The 22959-nt window shown below is 43.5% G+C and overlaps 1 protein-coding gene and 1 long non-coding RNA gene across 2 annotated transcripts in view; one reads left to right on the top strand and one right to left on the bottom strand.

Annotated features, from left to right (window-relative positions):
• Positions 1-7499, top strand: part of LOC110495479 — a 29793-nt gene extending 22294 nt beyond the window's left edge. Inside the window, exon 3 of the long non-coding RNA XR_005037744.1 lies at positions 6709-7499. This is a non-coding gene — a long non-coding RNA (uncharacterized LOC110495479). The remainder of the gene's footprint in view (positions 1-6708) is intronic.
• LOC110495464 (multiple C2 and transmembrane domain-containing protein 2) overlaps positions 1-22959 on the bottom strand; it is a 41073-nt gene that overhangs the window by 8211 nt on the left and 9903 nt on the right. Inside the window, exons 9-20 of the mRNA XM_021570741.2 lie at positions 21763-21963; positions 20919-21049; positions 20506-20692; positions 20235-20328; positions 20020-20122; positions 19818-19920; positions 19593-19694; positions 19356-19430; positions 18892-19011; positions 6858-6977; positions 5759-5800; positions 130-239 (exon numbers count right to left, since the gene is read on the bottom strand). Coding sequence (XP_021426416.1) covers positions 130-239; positions 5759-5800; positions 6858-6977; positions 18892-19011; positions 19356-19430; positions 19593-19694; positions 19818-19920; positions 20020-20122; positions 20235-20328; positions 20506-20692; positions 20919-21049; positions 21763-21963 — 1388 coding nt within the window. The remainder of the gene's footprint in view (positions 1-129; positions 240-5758; positions 5801-6857; positions 6978-18891; positions 19012-19355; positions 19431-19592; positions 19695-19817; positions 19921-20019; positions 20123-20234; positions 20329-20505; positions 20693-20918; positions 21050-21762; positions 21964-22959) is intronic.

The raw sequence follows: 22959 nt of genomic DNA, 5'->3' as shown, positions 1-22959 counted from the left end.
AGATACTGCACAATCAATAATGTAGTTGCTAGCCAAAGCCGTATACACCCACTGTTACAGAGAATATTGAACTCCAGTATACTGTAATGTGTTATGAAACATTTCCAAAACTTTAAATGTAAAACTTACTTCTTGACTCTTTCCCCGATGCATGCGATTTCATCCAAAATGTTTTGGACAGTGATGACGATCTCCTGGACCATATGGATTTTGTCCATCAGTCCCTTTTTCCCTGATTCCTAAAAACACAAAGGCACTGATGAGGTCTACTGTGCTGCATGTCAATTGTTTGAGGAAGCAGACAAAGCCCAGTTTATCTCTGCTGTGCTATCATGAGTAATTGATCTATTGAATAGCCTATAATGAGCAAACGATGTCTCTTCAGACTATGCTTTTGAAAATGAGGCAGATTCAATGTTGAAAAGCTGTCATGAGGATGACTGAGATTTCCACTTTTGTCTGCCACAAACAATGGAAGTACTCTACATCTAAAACACAGATTAACTGGAGGATGAGAAAGACATAAAATGGCCATCAGTAATCAGGCAGCAGGCCAGATGACCCAGACAGGAAGAGCAGACAGAGGATGTATGGTGCAACTTGTAAGGGAGTCCAATCCCACAAGTCTCCATACAGCGGGTTTGGACTTGTTCTGCCTGTGCTATCCCACCCACCTCTATACTCAGTCTGTTTGTCGGTCTGTCCTCACACCTCTCTGTGTGTGTGAGGGAGAAGTGGCTCAGCCACCCCAGAGCGCAGGGTTGTAATCATTGGATGTATTCTCACTCATATACAACTCTCATATCATGTGAATGGACTACGGCAATGTCCACCTTCATCACCAACAAAGTGTATATATAGTGTTATAGTGTTCATTTTGTATTGATATATAAATATCATAGTGCAAAAGTTGTGATATGATACAGACATCTTATATAGACCAGATGGCCATGGTATGGGAAGGTGTCAGTCAATTTCAGTGTGTGTGTGGGGGGGGGGAGATATTCTCAGGCTTGTCTTGAGTTGAATTAGACATGATCAGATGAGTGCTGCTAACAGCAGAGGAGAAGCAGCGCTGGGAAGCTTTCCAGAAGGAGAGGCTGGAGATGATAACACCAGTAATGCAAGCTAAAGAGGGCTGAGAAGACTCACATCAAAAGGAGGACATAATGACAGGAATGATGACAGAGAAGAGTGAGGGAGAGAGAGGGGAGGGGAGGTATCTGATGGAGTCTAACAGGAGGCTTGAGGATGTCTATATGTTTGTGTTAGAAGGCAGTTCCAGCCCCAGCCTGGGCTCAGTGACAGTGTCCAGACAGAATGCTTTTATCAGAGTCTCATGAGGCAGCCCCTGGGAAAACACGCTGTCCGCCAGGCAGCACAGAGCAGCGAGACTCCCCACTGTCAGTCCCCAGTCTCCTCCACAACAACCACAGGAAGAGAGCAATTCCCACGAGGCCGCTGGAAATATCTCAAATATGCTCTCTCAGAGATCCTTGAAGAGAGTATTATCCCATAGTATGATACAATAGAGAGGGATAGTACTGTAGCCTATCATCCTATAAAATAGATTACTATCCCATAGTGTAATACAATAGAGAGGGATAGTACTGTAGCCTATCATCCTATAGAATAGATTACTATCCCATAGTGTAATATAATAGAGAGAGAGGGATAGTACTGAAGCCTATCATCCTATATAATAGATTACTATCCCATAGTGTAATATAATAGAGAGAGAGGGATAGTACTGAAGCCTATCATCCTATAGAATAGATTACTATCCCATAGTGTCATACAATAGAGAGAGAGGGATAGTACTGAAGCCTATCATCCTATAGAATAGATTACTATCCCATAGTGTAATACAATAGAGAGAGAGGGATAGTACTGAAGCCTATCATCCTATAGAATAGATTACTATCCCATAGTGTCATACAATAGAGAGAGAGGGATAGTACTGAAGAGTATCATCCTATAGAATAGATTACTATCCCATAGTGTCATACAATAGAGAGAGAGGGATAGTACTGAAGCCTATCATCCTATAGAATAGATTACTATCCCATAGTGTCATACAATAGAGAGAGAGGGATAGTACTGAAGAGTATCATCCTATAGAATAGATTACTATCCCATAGTATGATACAATAGAGAGAGAGGGATAGTACTGAAGCCTATCATCCTATAGAATAGATTACTATCCCATAGTGTCATACAATAGAGAGAGAGGGATAGTACTGAAGAGTATCATCCTTAGAATAGATTACTATCCCATAGTGTCATACAATAGAGAGAGAGGGATAGTACTGAAGAGTATCATCCTAAGTATCATAGTTTTATAGAAGAGAAACGGTCTGCAGCGAGACAAAAAAAAATCCAACCTCAGTCTAATGTGAATGCAGAATGCGTATCATTTACTTCACATTAGGTGTTAATTTAGCTCTTTCTCCTGAGCTCTGAGTCACAGCAGAGGAAACTGTTTGTGCCTGCTAAAAAGCCATTAAGATCCATGTCTGTGTGCTCCTGATGGACAGAGAGCTGCGCACGGGGAAATGAGAGCTCACTGGATAGCCTCATCAGTTAGAGATATGAAAGGGAATCTGAGCCTATCTAAAATTGATTAAGGCCCCCTAAACATGAATTAGGATTCAAATCTGATCAAGTCTGATATTAACTCTTATTTAGAACAAATAGGACTGTGTGCACAAGGTAGATGTAGCCAAAGATGACTTAGGTGAAGAAAAATAAACAATAAGAATAATAATAATTGAGGTTTCTTTGAAAAAAAAATAATTCAAATGATATGTACTTTAAAGTATGCATCAATAAGCTCTCATGATTATCACCTTTCATCTCCCTTGAAGTCCTCCATCTCCTTAGTGATGAGCATTGGAAGTCCTTTACTACATCACTCATTTGATGATATTATTTATCTTCGTTCATTTTCCCTTTTAGCCGCCTACAAAATTGTTCTGTGCTGCTGGTAAACAAAAATAAATAAAATGGCTTCCTTTGAAGTGAAAGGGATGGGTATACTGGTGGGGATGGACCACATAAATCATAAATGTGTACTGATTAGGAAACCTGTGTCAAATCATATTCTCATTTCAGATGAAATTGTAAAAGCTATACCTTTTAAAGGGAACAGATTTGATCTCCTGCACAAAGGTAAATAGAAAATGTGGTTTCACAGGCATGTGGGGCATAATAAACTGCTGAAAAAAAAAGTTAATTTAACATTGCTTTAATTTGAATAAATGGAACCAAATTTGAATATTCATTCAAAGCTTGACTGAATATTTTCTAGTGACTTATTCCACAAAGAAGAGAAACGTTAATCTTAATGTAAAACACCTGTGATTTTGACGTGGATTCTTTTATGATATTAAAACGAGCTAACAAACAAATGGATGCACAAACAAACGTGTGAGGAGTGAGCAGCTCCCAGAGGCAGTACGTGATACATACCTCCCATGATGCACATCACTGACTATGACATCAGCAGTCTGTCTAGCTGGTGTGCTGAAGGTGACCCAGTGGTGACTAGGGTCTGAGGGGGTAAGGGAAAGCACCCCTTCAGCTCAGTCTGTCACCCCCTCAACCCACCTACCCAACCCCCTGCTCCCCTGGGCAGTGCTTGAGGAGCAACACTCCCCCCTATTTACCCTGGACCAGCCATACCAGCCAGGGGCCATAGAAGACCTGTTTTTATCTTCTCTGTTCATTGTGGTGGAGATCTATGGGCTTGTTTTGCTTTTCTAGTTTTTTTAATGTTATTTAATAAATATTGTCCATCTACACAATTGATACCTAAGGCCAAAGGGAAGTCACTTTGGCCACACATCATTTGTAAGCTGTCTTTTTCCCTGAGGACAGATTTGTTCAGAGAGAGAGATCTGTTGTGTATTATCCTGATGTAACGTAGCCGGGCCTTTCGTCTCCCTTTAACGTCATGCTCTCACATTCCAACTGCTCTATCGGAAGTTTACATATCTCCTTCCTCCAGGGGAAAACAGGGAAAAAACATTTGAGTGGCAATGGTAACCTTCTCAGAGGGAATAGCCTTTATTCACTTCTTAGCGAAAGGACTACAATAAAAAAATTGTGCGTTTGAAGTCATGAAATTTAACACTGATCACTCTTTAACCCCAAACAGTTTGAAAGAGCACTTTGATATGAAGTGTAAAGCTACATTGCTTGGTCTGTCTGCCTGATGTCACATTTAAGTGACAGAAAAACCATAACACGACTTTCAAATAAGCCACTTTAAATTAAAGCTGACATCTTAAAACAAACACAGGCAACTGCTTAATTAGTCAATGAAAGCAGATATTTCATTTTCACAGAGTGTGAATGGGCTTAGTGGGCTCACGTTAAACCTTTCAGAGAGGACTTCAAGGAACAAGAATGATTTGGTTTAAGCCGTTACACTGAGCTCCACAACACATGGACATGTATTTGGAAAAATCTACTCCCTGCTTTTTAAAAACATACTTATTTTTTAATCTAAAGGAGAAAACAAACAGAATAAAAACACAAAAAAGCCAAATCATTGAGGATGAATGAAATTATAAAGACCTGCTACTAATGCTCCTATTCAGTAGTAGAAGTATTAAAAGCAACAAAAGCAGCACATCCTCATTCACTATTCATGCAAACACACAATTGTCATATCATTACTATTTGTTTGGGGACTGGGTTGTCTTTTCTAAGCTATGATTACAAACGCAGTGCAACTAAGTGTAAGCTGTATTACGTGTATGCACACATACCATGAATTAGCCTGTGCTTTCAGACAGGATTTGGAGGACAGGCCTGTTTTTTTAGCAGAGGGTGTTCCTCTCCGTAGATGATGGTAGCCCCCGGTCATCACAACAGAATATATTAAGCACATTATGGATATGATTCCTGGGCCCAGGCGCACTGCAGAGGGGTCATTGCTTGGAGGCTTTGCAGCAGCTCCACACTTCCCCACTTCTCCACCATAAAGCAATAATACACATCCCATTAACTCTTGTCTCTCCTAACCAAAATGAAGGGAAATGTCTAGATAAGAGGAACAAGGAGGAAAAGACATGACACTTTTGTCTTCTTCTTTTGGTGTGGGCAGCAGTGGAGGCTGTTGGGAGGAGCTATAGGAGGATGGGCTCATTGTAATGGCTGGAATGGAATACATTGAACGTCCACTGGCGGACAGGCATTCAAATAATTGTTTTGGTATTATCAAGTTCAGATGAACGATTATAAATAAGGCCTCATTATGAATATAGAGATCCAATTGTTTAAGCGACGGATAATCTTGATAGAACAGTAAGTACATACTCTTAGCCTCATTTGTTATTGTAGGGAAAAGGTTCATCTCATAGTAACCATCCCATTTAGAAAAGTCTAGTGAGAAAATCTTCACTCGCTGCTAATATCTCCAACGACAGACAAACGTCAATTAATGATGCAGTTTAGCATAGATTTGGAGTTTAAAAGGGCTGGGACACTGCGGCAGAGCACATTTGTAGTGATACTGAATACTCAATGAAATAGACTGCAGGTGCTGAAGGAAATGTCTTTGTTCACATGCTACTACTGTTTACCTACAGTCTGTCCTAATTTTGAATGCATGAAATGTTCTCGTCTTGGGTAAAGACAAGCTTCTGAGAAAGGATTTCCAGTGGAACTATGCAAAAGTCCCAACTAGAACTTGCACAGCTGGCATACAGAATATACTATAGAATAGTCCAAAATTAAGGAAATAAAATACCTTCTCATCTTCCTCCTCATCATCGGTCATGTTCATGTTCACCTACATGAGAATGGAGAGAGGTAGTGTGTTTTCAAATGGACAAGGACACATGCGGGCACTGGAGCATTTTGAACAAACACCTAGTAATGAAATTCTGCTCTAGTACATATACCCCTATTGGGAGAGGCCTGTTTCCATAGAGACGGCATCACAGGGGTGACCTCACACAAAAGGAGAGGTGAAAGAGGGCCTTCCTCACAAGAGCACTGTCACAGCAAAGCAATCTAATTTCTTCACAACATAAACACAACAGAAAAACAGAAAGAGGAAAAAAACATTTAATTTGGATGCTGTTGCCTAGATCCCTTTACATCAAGTCATCCCTGACCCCTGCATGGTGCACACTGTGACATTGCCTGGGAACAGGGTTGTGTTACTGCCGGGCACAGGGTCACAGAGAGGTGAAAGAGGCTCCACACTGGATATGAGGGTGAATCCAGGCTTTAACATTTCCCGGGGACTGCATCTTTGCCAGCAGCCTCAAACAATCAGTGAGCTAGGGTTGGGGATGGGGACGTTGCTGCAGGGAGGGGATGTTTGCAGGCCAAGGCCCCGGCCGTCGAGATGGCTTACAACACAGTGAAATTGGAGGGCATTGAGAAGTGTGAACAGCATTAACCTTTACAGACATGGCTAGGGGAGACTTGATTTCCATAACCTAGGCTTTGATACAGAGGAGATAGCCATGTCATCTTAAGAATGTACTCAATGCACTTTGTCTACAACAGTATCTACACAACATCAATACAATGTTGTATGCTGAAATAATACTGTATTGGTATCAACATGGTAAAAAAAATACATATATTTTTTATTAATACATTTAGCAAAAAATGATGCTAAGGGCATACTCTTGTCACGCCCTGATCTGTTTCACCTGTCCCTGTGATTGTCTCCACCCCCTCCAGGTGTCGCTTATTTTCCCCAGTGTATTTCTCCCTGTGTTTCCTGTCTCTCTGACCGGTGAGTGGGCCAGGAGAAACATGAAGAGCTGCTGTGACATGTGTAGTATAGACCAGAGCTGTATGGAGTACAGTACAGTATAGGAGACACTCACCAGGTCCTGATTGCTGCTGATCCTCTCTGTGGTGATCTGGAAGTAGTTCCAGCCAATGAGCAGCAGCAGGAAGAGAGGCAGCATGAAGAGCTCCCAGGCCCACACCGTCACTATGAAGATCTGGAAGGACAGGAAGGACAGGGTGGGAGAGGGGGAGACTCATGAACAACACGGATACAGCACGGCGGGTGGCACTGCCCTCATACAACATGGGCCAGAACCCAAGCCCAGACATCACGGACACAATGTCCTCCTCCCACATCCCAGCATTCACCACTCAAAACAAACAATGGGTTTACCCACCACCCATGCCCCATGAACAACACAGCAGACTGCAAAGCTATGCCACGACACTATACAGCAGGGTACCCCAACTGGCGGCCTACGTTTTCTGAGCACAATGTTTTTTTTCATTGTTGGACATAAAAGACTGTAAAAACACCAGAAAATCAGCTTCAAGGTATTCCCACGCATAACAGAGAGATATGTGATCATATACAAATGTAAGCAATGTTTGAAATATTATGTTCTAGTCAAATATTATATCTGTTTTGGCTTCTTGTGATCAATTTGCAGTCTACAAATGATTTGTAATTATGTTCTGGTCCCCTGACCATCCGCACAAGAAAACAAATTGTCCTACGGCTGAATTTACTTGATGATCACTGCTATACAGCATCAGAGCCCCCTCTTAGTGGCTGGGAAGTAAGAGACCTTTGGGAAGGATTTTTAATATTCCAAAATCCAATTTATTTACAGAGATAACATGTGCTGGCAGTGTCCCTTTTTGCAGAACAGAAAGTCTGACAAGAGTAGGCTGTCTCTTATACAGCATATCTAACCCTCTTAGATTGGGAAGCATTCAGGCTGTCTGACTGTGACAAGGCGCATATGGCAACTGGAGGAGCATTTGCAACGTTTACCTCTCCACAGCGATGATAGTGAGAAAAGCCAAGACCCCTGGTAGAAATAAGATGGATCACACTGAATGAGTAATCCCTCATAATTCTGTAAAGGAGCGGCGCTAAGAACAGCGAACAACACCCACTGCACTTCACAGCAGAGCACTAATTGGACGGCTGCATTTAAACCCATTTAGTGACAGCCTAATGAGTCTGGCTCTAGCTGGAATTATCCACTATGTGTGAGGAGGAGCGCACTAGCCTGTTGACGTAAAGAAATAAAAAAAAAAGTCCTAAAAATGTAGTTTAAATCTATTACTGGGTAACACTTGGCGTAGACATTCATTTTACCCATTTCTGGCATTTTTTTATTTTGTAATGGATATACGCCATTCTATAAATCAAATCAAATTTAATTTTTCACGTGCGCGTGTAGACCTTACCATGAAATGCTTCCTTACAAGCCTTTAACCAACAATGCAGTTAAGAAAATAAGAGTTAAGAAAATACTAAATAAACTAAAGTTTCAAAAAGTAACACAATGAAATAACGTGGCTATATACAGGGGCTATTGATACCGAGTCAATGTGCGGGGGTACAGGTTAGTCGAGGTAATTGAAGTAATATGTACAAGTACTGTAGGTAGGGGTAAAGTGACTATGCATAGATAATAAACAGCGAGTAGCAGCAGCGTAAAAAAAGGGGGTCTATGCAAATAGTCCAGGTAGCCATTTGATTAGTTGTTGGCTTGGGGGTAGAAGCTGTTAAGCAGCCTTTTGGACCTAGACTTGGTACTCCCGTACTGCTTGCCGTGCGGTAGCATAGAGAACAGTCTATGACTTGTGTGCCTGGAATCTTTGACAATTTTTAGGGCCTTCCTCTGACACCACCTGGTATAGAGGTCCTGGGTGGCAGGAAGCTGGGCCCCAGTGATGTACTGGGCTGTACGCACTACCCTCTGTAGTGCCTTGCGATCGGAGGCCGAGCAGTTGCCATAGCAGGCGGTGAAGCAACCAGTCAGGATGTTCTTGATGGTGCAGCTGTAGAACATTTTGAGGATCAGGGGACCATACCAAAACGTTTCAGTCTCCTGAGGGGGAATAGGCTTTGTCGTGCCCTCTTCACGACGGTCTTGGTGTATTTGGAACCATAATAGTTTGTTGGTGAGGTGGACTCCAAGGAACTTGAAGCTGTGTTGTTGCCTACCCTTACCACCTGGGGATAAAATACAATTTAATCTTTGAAAGGTTCAAAAACTCCTCTTTTCTTAAACTTTGTTTTCATGAGAGGAAGAACTTAACCAAAAGGTTGAAAGAAAACAAACCTAGTAACTTAGAACACCCAATGAAATGATAATTGGGATGCCTGCACTCCAATAGCTCACTACAATAGCATGCTGTGCAGTCTGAGTGTGGACTGCTTGGGGCTTGTTACAGTAACAATATGTTTGACTTAGTCCTGAGACAGGATGTGAACCGGTGGGGCCTTCAGGCCTCCATTTGAGCCCTGTAAACAGCAGACTGGTCTTGTCATATCAGCCTGTCTCCAGCCCTACTGGCTCTGGGGCAGTCTACCTACTGCCACACAAGGCCTAGGTTCAATGGATTCAAACTGCCACCAGGGAAACGTGAACCATGAGTAATGCTGTAAACACTGGGCCCTCACAGCCCTAGGCTTCGTTCAATAATATCTGAGTAATGTGAAGTGTAGGAACAAGCAGAAACACGGTGGGATAACCAAGATGTGAAGACCTAATATGAACAATATGTTACTGTAATTTCTCCATAACAAATGAGCTGAATTATGCAGCGACAACTAACACTGGTGGGAAAACCTAAAGGTAAAAAATGAATATGCATGATGTGTGGAGGTAGCTTCAAAATGTCTCCTTTAGGTTATGAATAACCTACGTCATATGTTGTCACCTCTATTCGCATGAGGCTATTCTAAAGCGACACTGTTTTCAACCCACAGGAATTCAGCAGGCTGGCAGACAGGTAGCCTGTCATATCCAGAGTTTTCCCTTTAAAATAAAAAGAAAGGAATAAAATTTGCCTGGAAACTGACATGAGCCCAGCAGGAATGTTGAACCTCTTGCCCTCCCTGCAAAAGCTGCTACATAAACCACTAAAGTCTAATTGCCTGGTCTCTGTCTTCCTGTGCGAGTCAACAGAGGGAGCCAATTCATTTCCTCCCAGGGAGCCGGCAGAGAGAATCTGTCACAGGTATTCATAATCGCCCACTAATGCAAATTTCAGCTCACCGCGCTCTGGCTTGGTGGACAAGATAAAAGCCTAGAGAAATACAATGCCTTTTGTATAAACTGAGCGCCTAAATGAGGGTATAAACCAAAACTGTCAGAAATATCTTCTCAATTCCTCCCTCTCGGTTTTTAAACACTAATACAAATTTGACTGTGAACATCTGGGAAAGCCTCTCGGATTCCTTCGCTCAGGCGCACAGAGCTGCCTCTTAGCCGTCAGATATCCCTCATTAATGAGCAGAGGTATATTTTTCCTCCTGTCTCCTCACATTCTCTGCTGCTTCTGTGAAATGGAGATGGAACTAATTCCCCGCTAAGTGGTTTATGTTTTATTAGCGCCAAGCGTGAGTGATTAAAGGACGGTGTGGACAAAGTGCAACCTGTCAGGCTTAAGTGTAAATTTATATTGAAAATAATCCACCTTTTAATTGGCCTCAAAGTTGGGCTATATTTCATTTCAGTCTTGAGAGCCTTCCTACTGTATTTTCTATCCCGCTACAAATTACACATGACAACAGGAACCTTAATGTCCAAAATACTACAACACTAATATGTTACATGAGCGGTAAAGCAGTCATTTATTTCACCAAAAGGACATAAAGCAACAAACAGAAAGCAGGGAAGCTAATAATTAATGATCTACCTGAAAGGTACGTTTCCACACAGCAGAAATGGAAAATGAACGACTTGTAATTGAACAAGTGTTAGTATGTCTGGGAGGAGTGTCTTTCATGTAGAAAACCTCCCTTGACAAACACCATTTAGCTGAAAAATGCCTGCATGATAATGCATGCATGGGGTGTCTAGGGGGAAAATAATGAATTAATAAAACTATTAGCGCGCGTTGGAGTAGGTGATGGAGATGTACTCTCCTTAGCCACCTGTAAGCGCCTGGAGAAGGACCGACCCTGGGCTGCGCCACTCTGCCAGCGGGGTTAACAACAGGCTGACAGATTTGTTTTATAGTGCCATTAATATGATTCCAGTAAATGCATTCTGCGCCTTCTCATGCAGATCCCCTGGCCAGCAGAATCCAGCACCTAATAATAAAGCACTCAGCGATTAAAAGTGTGAATAAAATAACTCTTAAAGCTGAGCAAGCATGGCAGCTCACACCACCCACACTCTCCCAGGAGGGGGAGAAGGGACCGCAGCAGGAACAAAAGGACAAAGATGCCCTCTCCAAGAGTTTCTACCATCCTGCAAATTGATTAATGGGAGAGAGGCCCAGTCTACCAACCCAGACTACTGACTGACAGACTTTAACACTAGACAGGAGGTCTGCCAAACCCGGCATGTCTACACAGCTTCATGTAAACATATACCACAGTATATACTGCATATGCCAACTAATGAAATGTGATGATATAGAGAATTATATTTAATCCTACAATTATAGCAATTATTACCAATAGCGTATCACTCATTAACCGGACATTACGCATGTGTTACAGAGGACACAGTAATTACAAATACAATACTACTGTAAACAGCTCTAATGGGAAATATTTTATCTTCTGTGTTCATCTCATATTTACCCGTGGTTGCGCTTGGAAAGCTACTGTGGCTAAGAGAAAAACTGAGCAGAGAGAGAGGAGAGAAGAAAGCCAACCAGCATTATGGCGGTCAGTCAGTGGGGATGTGGATGGATGCCAGATTACATGAACATAGCTGAATAAGTTTAACAAGGCTGACTACAGGCTCCAGGGGTATGTGTGTGTGTGTGTGTGTGTGTGTGTGTGTGTGTGTGTGTGTGTGTGTGTGTGTGTGTGTGTGTGTGTGTGTGTGTGTGTGTGTGTGTGTGTGCACGTGCGTGCGTGGGACAGATCAAAATACCAACATGTAAAAGGGGGAAAAACGTAATATAGATGTACTTTTCTGGGTGAAATCAAGGGCACTAGGAGTAATCTGCATTGCTTCCTCAATTAAAATACAAAAAAAATGGATTTATAATGAATCAAAGGCCCCCACTGGCCAGGCTGGAACAGAGAGTCTGGTTGAGGGCTAATGTTGGGGATGCTACTGGGCGGCAGGCTTTAAAGCATGTGTAAACCCCGAGCAATGAGACATGTAATTTGTGGTGAGCTCGGGCCAATACGGGGACAGGCTTTCAGGGGGTGTCGGAGGCAGAGAGGAAGCAGATAAGATTTCTCTGCAGGGCAGGTAGAGTGTGTGGGCAGCCATGGTGCTCGGAGCTAACGCTGAATAAATATTTAAAATATGCTCAGCTCAAGTCTTATCGACTAGGGAGAGCGAGAGCGAAAAAGAGGGAGAGAAAAGAGAGATGCTGCATTCTACTGAGAGTGATAAAGGGGAAATCTCATCTCCCTCTTGAGCATGACCATATCAGCTGTAGAAGCTCCACAAAAGAATGTATACACAGTTCACACAAATAAACCATTGGTATACATAGAAGAGTTTCTGATAATCCATGGCCATATCATTTTTTTTTTAAAGAAACTCTTGTTTTACTTACTACAGTGGCTTGTAAGTAGTGTATGCCATGGAACAACAGTAAATCTAACAAATTAATATCTAAACTCCATCAATTTGAATCAAATTCTAATCTGGTAATTAATTTAATATTTATGAATCTAATTTAGTTTATCTGAATAATGATTAATAAAACAAGGAAATTGAAGGTTTCCAAATCAATGAATGTTAGCTAAGAAAATTCTGCGGCTAGTTAGGCGCCAGTACTACAGTACCAGTAGTAATAGTGGGCTCTTTATCAAAGGGAAGGGAAGACAAGAGAAGAGCGGCAGGGTATTAGCATTAGCTTGCAGGCCTGGTGTTAGCCGTTGTCTCCCTGCCTGCCTGTCTGACACATGCCAAGGCTGGAGCATATCTGGAGGCAGGGTGGAGTGAGGCTGGACCAGGGTTGGACCAGGGTGGTCAGCAGGGGCCCCGTGGTGCCTGTCAGTGGTGGCCACTCCGACCCCAAGCTCCAGCACTGGCCACAAGTGTTTAATCCGTGTCGGGAGCGTTAACACTGAGCGACCTCCTGGGTGACAGATCCGCCATGCGAGCCTTTTCCCCCCGAGGAGGTGGGGAGGGAGGGAGTGGCGTGGACTCTATTTCCCTTCCCTCCCTGTCAGCTCGACTCACAGACACATTAGCGTGCCGGGGCCGAATCCTGCCCAGTCACAGCAACACACAGGGGCGGTCAGGTCGCAGGCTCTGCAGCAGCCGCCTGGGGAGGTGTGTCCTCTGTGACTGGGAAGGTGGTGAGCGTGTTAGAGGCAGTCATTATGATACAGCACACACCACGGGGCCAAAGAGCTCTATTTTCATGTCATTCAACAAATGTAAACGCCTGGAGTTTGCTAAATGGCGTTGGCACTTGGATTGGAACTAGTGCTCTGGTAGGACGACATGAAAATAAAGCTCTTTGGCCATGAACAGCAGTGGTGCATTTTGCGTCGAAATAAAGTTGAATATGCAGAAAATAGCCCCATAATTACTGTAAAATATGGTGGTGGAGCTTTGATGTTTGCTTCCACTGGTCCTGAGGCCCTTTTTAAGGTCAACGACATCATGACCTTTACCCAGTACCAGGACATGTATGCCAAAAATATGGTTTCCTCTGCCAGGAGGCTGAAACTTGGCCGCAAGTAGATATTTCAGCAAGACAATAACCCCAAGCACACATCAAAATCCCCCCCAAAATGTTAATTGACCACAAAATTCAACATTTTGCAATGGCCATCTCAGTCTCCGGACTTCAACCCCATTGAAAACCTGTGGTTTGAATTAAACAGGGCTGTCCATAAGCAGAGACGAAGGATATCAAGGATCTGGAAAGATTCTGTATGGAGGAAGATCCCTCCCAATGTGTTCTCCAATCTGATAAAATATTTTAGGCTCAGGGTAGTCATCCTCGCGAGGTCAGGTGTTGAAAACAGCTAATAATTTTACCCCTATCTTTTTGAGAGAATACATTTCTCAGAGCATTTGTATTATTAAGTTTCTTGAGCATAGAGCATCAGTATTTGTATTTTATTTATTTTATACATTCTTTTTTTTTGCTAAGGGTGGCAATAATTTTGGACCTGACTGTAAAACCGCTACAGACACACAGACAAAGCACCACGGCGGATGCACCAACACAGAGGCCTGCAGTGTTAATCACAGCAACATCATCTGGCTTGTTTATCCTCTTTCATGCCACTTTGTCATATTTCAAAAAGTTTATGAAAATGAATATATTTCACAATACAAGCCAATGAATTATTAAAATAAACTTGCATATAACATTTATTATTTTGCAGGAAATCTGTTATTTTAGCGCTCTAATTGAAAGAGGACAACAGTCTGCCAGAGAAAGGCTCTCTGTACTATAAGAGGAAGCATCTCAAGGTTACGGTTACCAGCTAGCCCCAAGAGTTGTCAACTGACACACTGCTATCCACAATGGCGACTCAATAACAACAATACTGATTATTTTTTTTAAAAGAAGGCATCGCTTAATGTTTCCAGATACTAATATCCTATTCATTAATAATTAATACATCTCAGACTACTTTCTAAATCATGCACACACACACATCACCATCAAGGGCTGTCTCCCTCTCCCTCCCTGCCACATTCCCACTGCAAACTCTGTGAGAACTCCCACAGCCATAGAGTTTAAGAGTGTAACCCCCCTGAGACTGCAAGAACCCACTCCTTTAAGGCCAGCCAGCCGAGCCACACACAGTCCTCCAACTTTTTCAACAGAAAGAAAGCAGATGCAGAGAAAGGAACGAGAGGAAGTTTCTCAGGCACTCACGCAGTTTGACTTTATACTCCTCTCACACTCTTCTGGTCATACATACTGCATTACTGCATTGCAGTAAACCAAAACGGGGCAGATCAGTGCTCACCAAACATGTCATTTTGGGGGACGGTGTTAAACAGAATAATTATAACAGCGCTAATTATGCCTTTGATCCTGGCCGTCCTGGTATTCTGGGTAATAGCCCCGGCCGGCGCGGAGGGGGGGTTGTGCAGCGACACCTCACAGGTGGTCCCCCGGGACCACTGGATCCAGATCTGACCCTGTCCTGCTCTCATCTGGGAGACAAGGAGTCTATCAGCCCAAAAAAGCAGCCTTGGCAGCTGCCAACTGTGTTTACAGCTGCACCGGATCAAACATTTATCAAATACCATCTTTAAATTCTGTGATGAGAGGCAATCAGCATTTCACAGGCTGTCAAATGATGTCTAAAACAGTTGCTACCTGGCAGTGTCAAAAAGAAAATGGTTCAAATAATCTCATACGGTATACAGGTTTCTTCCTAGTCAGAACTCCTGACAGACGAGACTAGCTCATATGTTAAAATATTAATTCTACCTAAATACTTCAAGCGCTCTAATGACAGCAAAGCTCAAAAATCAGCTTTCAAGTGTAAATGAACCCCTTTTCATTTTTATACTTACATCCATTTCATCTAAATCAAAATTGTTCTCAACTTTAAACTTCTGAAACAGATTAATATGGCCAGCTAATACATGCTCATTTAGTATGTTTGAGAAACTTCTGTTCTGTTGATCCAGCGGATCCACAGAATGGAGGACTTCACTTTCACAGTATTTTCCCATGAAGGATTCTAGTTGGGAGCAGTAAGTGATCTCCCATCAGGCTCTCCACTACATAGTTCAGCAGTGCTATAGCTCCCTCTACAGGCACTGAAAATGTCTGCAGGAAAGAACTCTGGGTGACCCCTCTCTCTGCAGTTGCTGCTGATGTATAGCACATTCATCTAGCTCAGTGTTGGGGAGAAGCACATTTAAAAGGGAGTTATTTGATGAAGATTTTAGCTGTCACGCTCTCTCTCTCTCAGAAGAAGGGGACATGCCGTTGTCAAACTTTAGAAAAAGGCACTTCCTAAGCTCATTACTGTAGCATAAACAAGCACTGAAAAATATATACATTTCTTGTTTGCATTTTCGTTCACTGATGAGGTTTATGAGGCTTTTGTAGGAGAATTTTTTTTTTATGTGTGAGAAAGATTATTTTAACATGACCTAATTAGAAAGTCGCCATTTTAAAACAAACCTATGGGTGGAAAATAACTTCCCTTACAAAGGAGACAACGCAATCAGAATCAGTAACCTCCAGCCTTGCAAAAAATGACAGTGCTGCAGAAGTTTGCATTCCTTCGAGGCTTCCTCTTCGCATTATATTACTCTATGGCAGTAGAACGCCTGATGAGCCATCAATCTTGATTTCCAAACAGAGTACTTTCTATACCCAATTTACTCAGAATACATACTTCTCTGATTGCCACAGGGAAAAGTTATGTGCCTGAGAAGTTTATAAAAAATTCTAACATTCTCCATACATCCCTCTGTTAACATAGACCAGACCTGATGCAGACCTACAGGGCAAAACATTGCCAATGCAGCTCATGGGAGATTAGATTGCAGTGAACTTTTTGTCAGACAAATCTCTCATACAAACTAAAAATACTTTACACATACCAAAAGGTATTTTATAACGCACACATGAAGATCCACATTCCCTGAAATGATTGCTTCATCTGAGCAGCAATGTATACTGCATGTTGTGAGCAGGTCAGAGCATTAGCCTATGGGACTTACAGCAGCTTGGTGGCTAAGGCTTCCTGGTAAGGCACTAGCGAATGATCCCACAGTCCTGGGATGAAACCACATCAGCGGTAATGCATTACAGGATGCATATGGAGTAAAACAGCAGGAATGGTCTAGCTGGCTGATAAATAATGTATTGTAATGTATATTAAAGGCTGAGCCAACACTGCAGCCGTTCCTAGCAGCATATTCTGAGAACCAGCAGAAGCAGAGGCAGAGTGCTGCTGTAGAAAAGAGCAGACAGTCTTCTAATTATGCACATCTAAGAGGCAAGCAGAGGCCATCTGTCAGTGTCTGAATCAGTTACCTTATTACCAGTGCCTAAAGATATAAATATAGGAGAGGGAGCTGCTTTCATTAAGGCACACGGTGGCATGCTGCTTCAGATGGCTCCAAACACAAACTTAATTGCAAATGAGGACTTGTTGTGAGGAGGAGTGGCCCTAGTGTGGCTGTGCTGTCGCTGACCCCGCAGAGGGCCAGGGCACTAGCATGTGTAGTGGTATGTCACAGGGCTTGTAATGGCTGTCAAGGCCCCTCGGCTGCCCTCTCGTCTCACATGGCAAGGATTTTGTCTGTCTGTGTTTTTACTCACGCCCAGGAGTTCTCTGACTGTCGATCCGAAGGCCATATTCCGGCTATGATTATTGCTGCTCATCATGCAGTGAGGTGTTGTGGATGAGATGCCTGATTAGAAATCAGAACTTTTCTCCGGTCTAACTCTATCTGCTGGTGAGTGGGTGATAAACACTACTTATTTATCAGCAGGCTGATTCACTCTCTCCTCAGGCAAGTCTCAGGCACCTTTGACACCAGCGCTTTGGGAAGCACACCTCATTCCAGAGGAAGCCATAGGGCTCAGTGGACTGCAGATAGCCAGACTGCTCTATTGCAGTGTCTGTCTCTAAATAGAACTGCCTGGGTACCAAACTGTCCATCTTCCTCCAATGAAGATAAGACAACACACAGAAAACATTTCCTTACTTTCAACAGGAGCACTATGCTCATACTAAATCAACAAAAGATCTATCTACTTACAGTATACATTTTTAGATATATTTACCCCACAGTAATAAAATAATGTACATATTTCTGGCAGAGGTATGCCAGAGTAATCCCTGTTTTTCCCTCCCCAGATCTCCTATTTGTGGGCTTGTCTTGAACAGCAGGTGTAGTAGAAGTGAAAAAGAAAGACTACCACACTCTGGTGGCCTGCACAGCATCTCATTTTAGATGGGAGCCAGGAGATGGCCCTATACCGCTGACCTGTCACCTGTCAGCCGGCCTACCCTGACTGCCTGTTCTCCTGCCCGCCCGCATGGCTGACTACCTGCTTTTCTCCCTCAAAGTCTCTGCCTATGCACTTGCATACAATATACTCTACATTCCCGTCAGTCAGTATGTCTGTGTGTCTGTGTGTGTGTCTGTCTGTCTGTCTGTCTGTCTGTCTGTCTGTCTGTCTGTCTGTCTGTCTGTCTGTCTGTCTGTCTGTCTGTCTGTCTGTCTGTCTGTCTGTGTCCATACCTGTACCACAGGCTCTGATATGGTGAGCCAGGCCATTGCCTGAGGGGACATCCACCTGAGGATCAGTGAGCAGGGTTTAGAGAATACACCAGGTATGAAATGCACGTCGTCCCGAAACAGAACATAGAGAGGAATAAAGGCTGTGAAGAAAGGGATCTGTCTGTGACCGCTTCCTCACCCTGACTTGACGCTGCCAGGGCTTTATGGCAAGAGGATGCTCTTAATCATGACATTACATGTACTTTAAGGGGGATTCACGGGGTGAAATAAAGATTATTTCAGCTTAGGGCAATAGATCACAACGCCTCATTAAAACCTCTAAACAGAGACATTTATACAAGGTTCAAATCTCACAGGCCGACTGTCACTCCTCCTCCACACAGAAGAGCAGGGGGAATGCTTTACCAGGAAGTCAGATGACCAAACGGCCAGACCGAAGCCCTTCACATAAAGCCCTAGTGCCAGAAGAACACTGAAGGAAGACTAGTGGGGTTTGAATTAAAGGATAGAGCACAGCTTCTACTTTACTTTCAAATGCAAAATGAAGATGGGAGCTTCGATTCATTGGAAGTACGTGACTGAGAAACAGTAACAAGAATCTAGATATGTATACCTGATTTAACCATACTGTCCATTATCTATTTCACATAGAAGGAAAGGGTTCAAATGTTCTGCAGTGAAATAGGACAGAGACACCACTTGCACAGCCCAAGGCTTGGCGCTAGTTCATTAACATGGGGCAATGACTTACCAGGAAGGCTATTATACTCCGCTGCCTGCTCTCCCACTGAAAACAGCTTTTAATGTACTGTAACGTATGCAGCAGTGCCATGGTGATTTTCCGAACTCTGTAGATATTCTGGGCAAGGACCTAATGGGAGAATCAGATGGCAAATGGCAGTTAGCATGACTTGATTAAAGGCTTTACGTGTATGATTCATAAGCAGGTTTATTCAGGTTTACTCAAGGCCTTATTTGCTGCTGTGTGGCTTTACTAGTTTGATGTCTGGAGTTAATAAAGCCAATTAGTTCGACTATGACCAATCAAAGCTTCTATGCTGCTTGCCTGTGGCAGCTTTGTTTCTGTTACATGAGGGGCATGTTCCAGTACTCACACTTCACTCCTTCATCCAACAAATTGTGTCTACCATGCTTTATGTGTATAAATCATGAATCTTAGATTATATAGGCCTAAAATTCATTGCTAAAACAAACCTTTTTGGCAAATTTTGGGTTGTCCTCCAGGAATTTTTCCTCTATTGGTTTGAAGGTTCTTATGCCGGCTCTAACCTGAGAAAGATATTACAAATGATCAAAGACAAATCCAATCCAAAAGCAATGAGAAAGAAACTCAATGCAATTGGAAAACTCAGTATACAGTGAGTTGGGTATATGACTGGGTCATCTGTCAAAGAGCATTAGCTAGGCTAGAATCAGCCAGGGAGTTCTTACTGGGTTATAGTGGACCTCCATCACCAGTGAGATGGTCCCTTTGGCCGGACCCCCCCAGTTCGCTTTCTTTAACCCCCGGGTGACCTGCTGTCCATTCTGAACCTGTAGCGGTGGAAAATGCATTACAATCAATAGCACCTCTCTGACCCATGACATGTTTTACGACTTGTCAATGTCAATGAATAAACTATAAGCCCCTTATAAATCCAAAGATCCCCAACTTACTGTGAGTAATGGAATGGCCACTCTGCCCAGAAGGTCTGGGGCTTTGTCTCCGTCTTCACCAAAGACCGTCAGCTCCAAAACATCATGGATGTCCTTTATTGGGCTGCCAACAGATAACCAGTTAGTCCGAATCCGAAGGAATACATTCACTTGCATCAATGTATGCAAAGTACACTAAAAGACCAAGTAAAAACACATGTACAATGTAAAGACTTTTTTCCACTCAGGGCTGAGTGTTTTGTAGATGGTGTGAGTCTGTAGCCTGCTGTTCCCCAGCTCCAGTACACAGAATGGATCACTTTTCCCTGCAAAGAAAGAAGAAAGCTGTGTTAAAATGTGTTTGCAATTGTAGATTAACTTAGCCATGTAACTTAACCAGTTAAAACGGTAATGACTAAAAGTGGAGTGATACATCACCATTGAGATCAGTTGATGTGAGATCTGTGGCACTGACAACCTTGACTTGAAGGAAGCCAACCTCCCTCAAACTTTTGTGCGAGTTCTTCAAACTCTGCAAAAATAAAATGATACAAACCAGTCTTACTTAAATGTATTAACGCAAGCTAGTATTCCTAGAGAGCTTTTGAAATGTACTTACTAATCTACTGGTAGCACTTATATTAATTCAACCATGTAAAATATCAAAAGTGGCATGAATAAATAGTAATATGTCACTAAACATGCTAACATATTTCTCTAGGATTTGGTCCCTCTCGTCTGGCTGTTCCAGGGGAGTTTTGTTGAATTCGTTGATGGACACCCCACAGCAGGGGTTGAGGGTGGCCAGGAACACCAGCCTGCCCTTGTCTTCGTCCAGGACATGAGTGTAGAGCTGCTGAGTGGCTACTGGCAGCCTGGACAGGTCCACCTCAAACCTAGATAACGATGGGATCAGTCTTCAATATCACTACTTAATAAGAATCAAATTAAAATCAAATCTAATGTATTTATAAAGCCCTTTTAACATCAGCAGATGAGACAAAGTGCTTATACAGAAACCCAGCCCAAAACCCCAAACAGCAAGCAATGCATATGTCTATTTCAAAGAACAGCAGTCGTACCACAAAAACAACACTCAGAATCAAGCAAATCAATACTCACATTCCCCAGGATTCCTCGCTCTTCCTGCCTCTCTTCGCAAACACCTCCACCTGCAGTGGCTCCAGACAGTCCTCATACTTGTTGAAGTCAAACCTCTCCCTCCACTGAGGGTTGGCTTGAACGCACAGGTTCTGGGGGAGAGAGAAAGAGCAGAGTGCTGATACAGTACTGTAGCGTAGGTGGTCACTGGCACAATCACACACAGAGCCTGGTGTGGAGCAGTGTCAGGTTTAATGCAGTGTCACAGTGAGCAGAGACTACATGACAGGTGGATTAAGTCTTCATTCAGTGCTACCAGGAAGGGGCGGGGGAGAGGAGAGGAGGGTTTTTTGTGTGAGCGCACCTCAGCCTCCTCTCTGGGATCGTAAACACTGACAGCATCCAATTAGAATTAGCTTTGTTCAACAAACAAGCTGAAACGAAACCAGAGGTTTACAGAGAAATGACATGAAAACACAAGACGGGCGCACTGCGGAATCATCAGGGGGGAGGCCAACAAGTAGAGGTAGATGAGCAGGGCATGCTGGGTATGCAAATCAAGTAAAGCATAGTGAAGCCCTCCACCTGAAGGAGAGCATAGAAGGGAGATTGTACAGTGGCAGAGAGGCCCAGTCTAATGAGCTGCTCTGCCATGCCCCAGTGAGCCAAGGTGGAGGTGAGCCACTGACAGGCCCCTGCTGAGAGAAAGGGAGGGAGAGAAGGAGAGAGAGGGAGAGACAGAGAATGAGAGAAAGTGGGGGGTGAAATGCCAGTGGAGAGCATATGCAAAAGGGTAGGGGAAGAGAAAAGAGGAATGGAGGAGGCAAAAAAACCCAAGGAGAAATAGATTAGGAAAGAAGCTCACCTTGCTCTTGTACTTCTGCTCTCCCAGTCTGTAGCGCACATAGATGTCCCCCTGGACATTTTCAGGCATGTCCTGTCCCTCTACCAGGGTGATACCAAACACTCCACTCCACAGCTGGCTGTTCTTGGTGGCCTCAGCCGAGCGCTGGATCTGGGCTTTATCTTGGGGCTGGGTTTGGTTCCCCTTTTGGTTCTGGACTCCCTAAGAGACACAAATATGGACACACAGCTGCATTAGGACACCCTCCATGACAAAACACTCTGAGTGGCTACCCCACTTCATTCACCTGCCCCTCAAATCTGGCACCTCATTACATATATGGATTGCATGAAAGTACTGTAGGACTCCGCTAGGCTCCAGACCCTCTCTGTTTGAGAACATTAGCCCATCTCCAGTGACAGCAGCAGAGCCACACCAGTGAGGAGAGGTGCAGTTCCTGGAGAGAGGGAATGTCAGTGAGCAGAGCACAGCAGCCAGATGTCCCTGGCTGTGACAGTCCCACTCATCACAGACCCAGAGACAGAGTGGGGGGAGGCAGGACACTTGGCATACTGCACAGGAGACAGCAGGCAGCAGTGAGTAATGATGCAATCCAACCACACAACCCTCTCATCAGCAAATTATGCATGGGTGTACATACAGTCTGGGAATGATATACACAGCATTGTACACATTGGTCTATTCTTCACTGAATCCCAAACCAAAATGTTGACTGTCTTCAGTGATATCTCTTATCTCAATTGTCCAATCAAATTTCTAAAATAAACTATTAGGGTGTTAAATGTCCAGGATGTCAAAACACTGAGACATCAAGGACAGCCCCTCCCAAATGATCCAACGGTCCTGCCGTGGCACAGCGGGAAACAGAGGAGGAGAAACAGGCCTTGATATGTGTCCCTGTGTTAAAGTTCCCTTGAGCCTGTGCAGTGATAGGCCGTCTCTTTCAAAACAAACAGCAGAGAGAGAGAGAGGTTGTGTGGGCTGACTAATTAAAGAGCAGGGCTATAATCTGCTCTGGCCTCTTTGATACTCTGTCTCCCTCTGCTGCCTTGGCCGGCACAGCTTCAAACGGCTCCCCTGCCACCCAGTCCCTCCCATCTCCTCTCCCCTTCTCTCCAGGGTCACCGCCCACACCGCAGCCCAGGGCCCAGGCTGCTGGGGATCAGAGCCTGTACGCCGGTCTCAGGGACCTGCATT

Source organism: Oncorhynchus mykiss, chromosome 2, assembly GCF_013265735.2.
Source record: "Oncorhynchus mykiss isolate Arlee chromosome 2, USDA_OmykA_1.1, whole genome shotgun sequence".
NCBI classification, from domain to species: Eukaryota; Metazoa; Chordata; class Actinopteri; order Salmoniformes; family Salmonidae; genus Oncorhynchus; species Oncorhynchus mykiss.
This window is presented reverse-complemented; position numbering and strand designations above follow the sequence as displayed.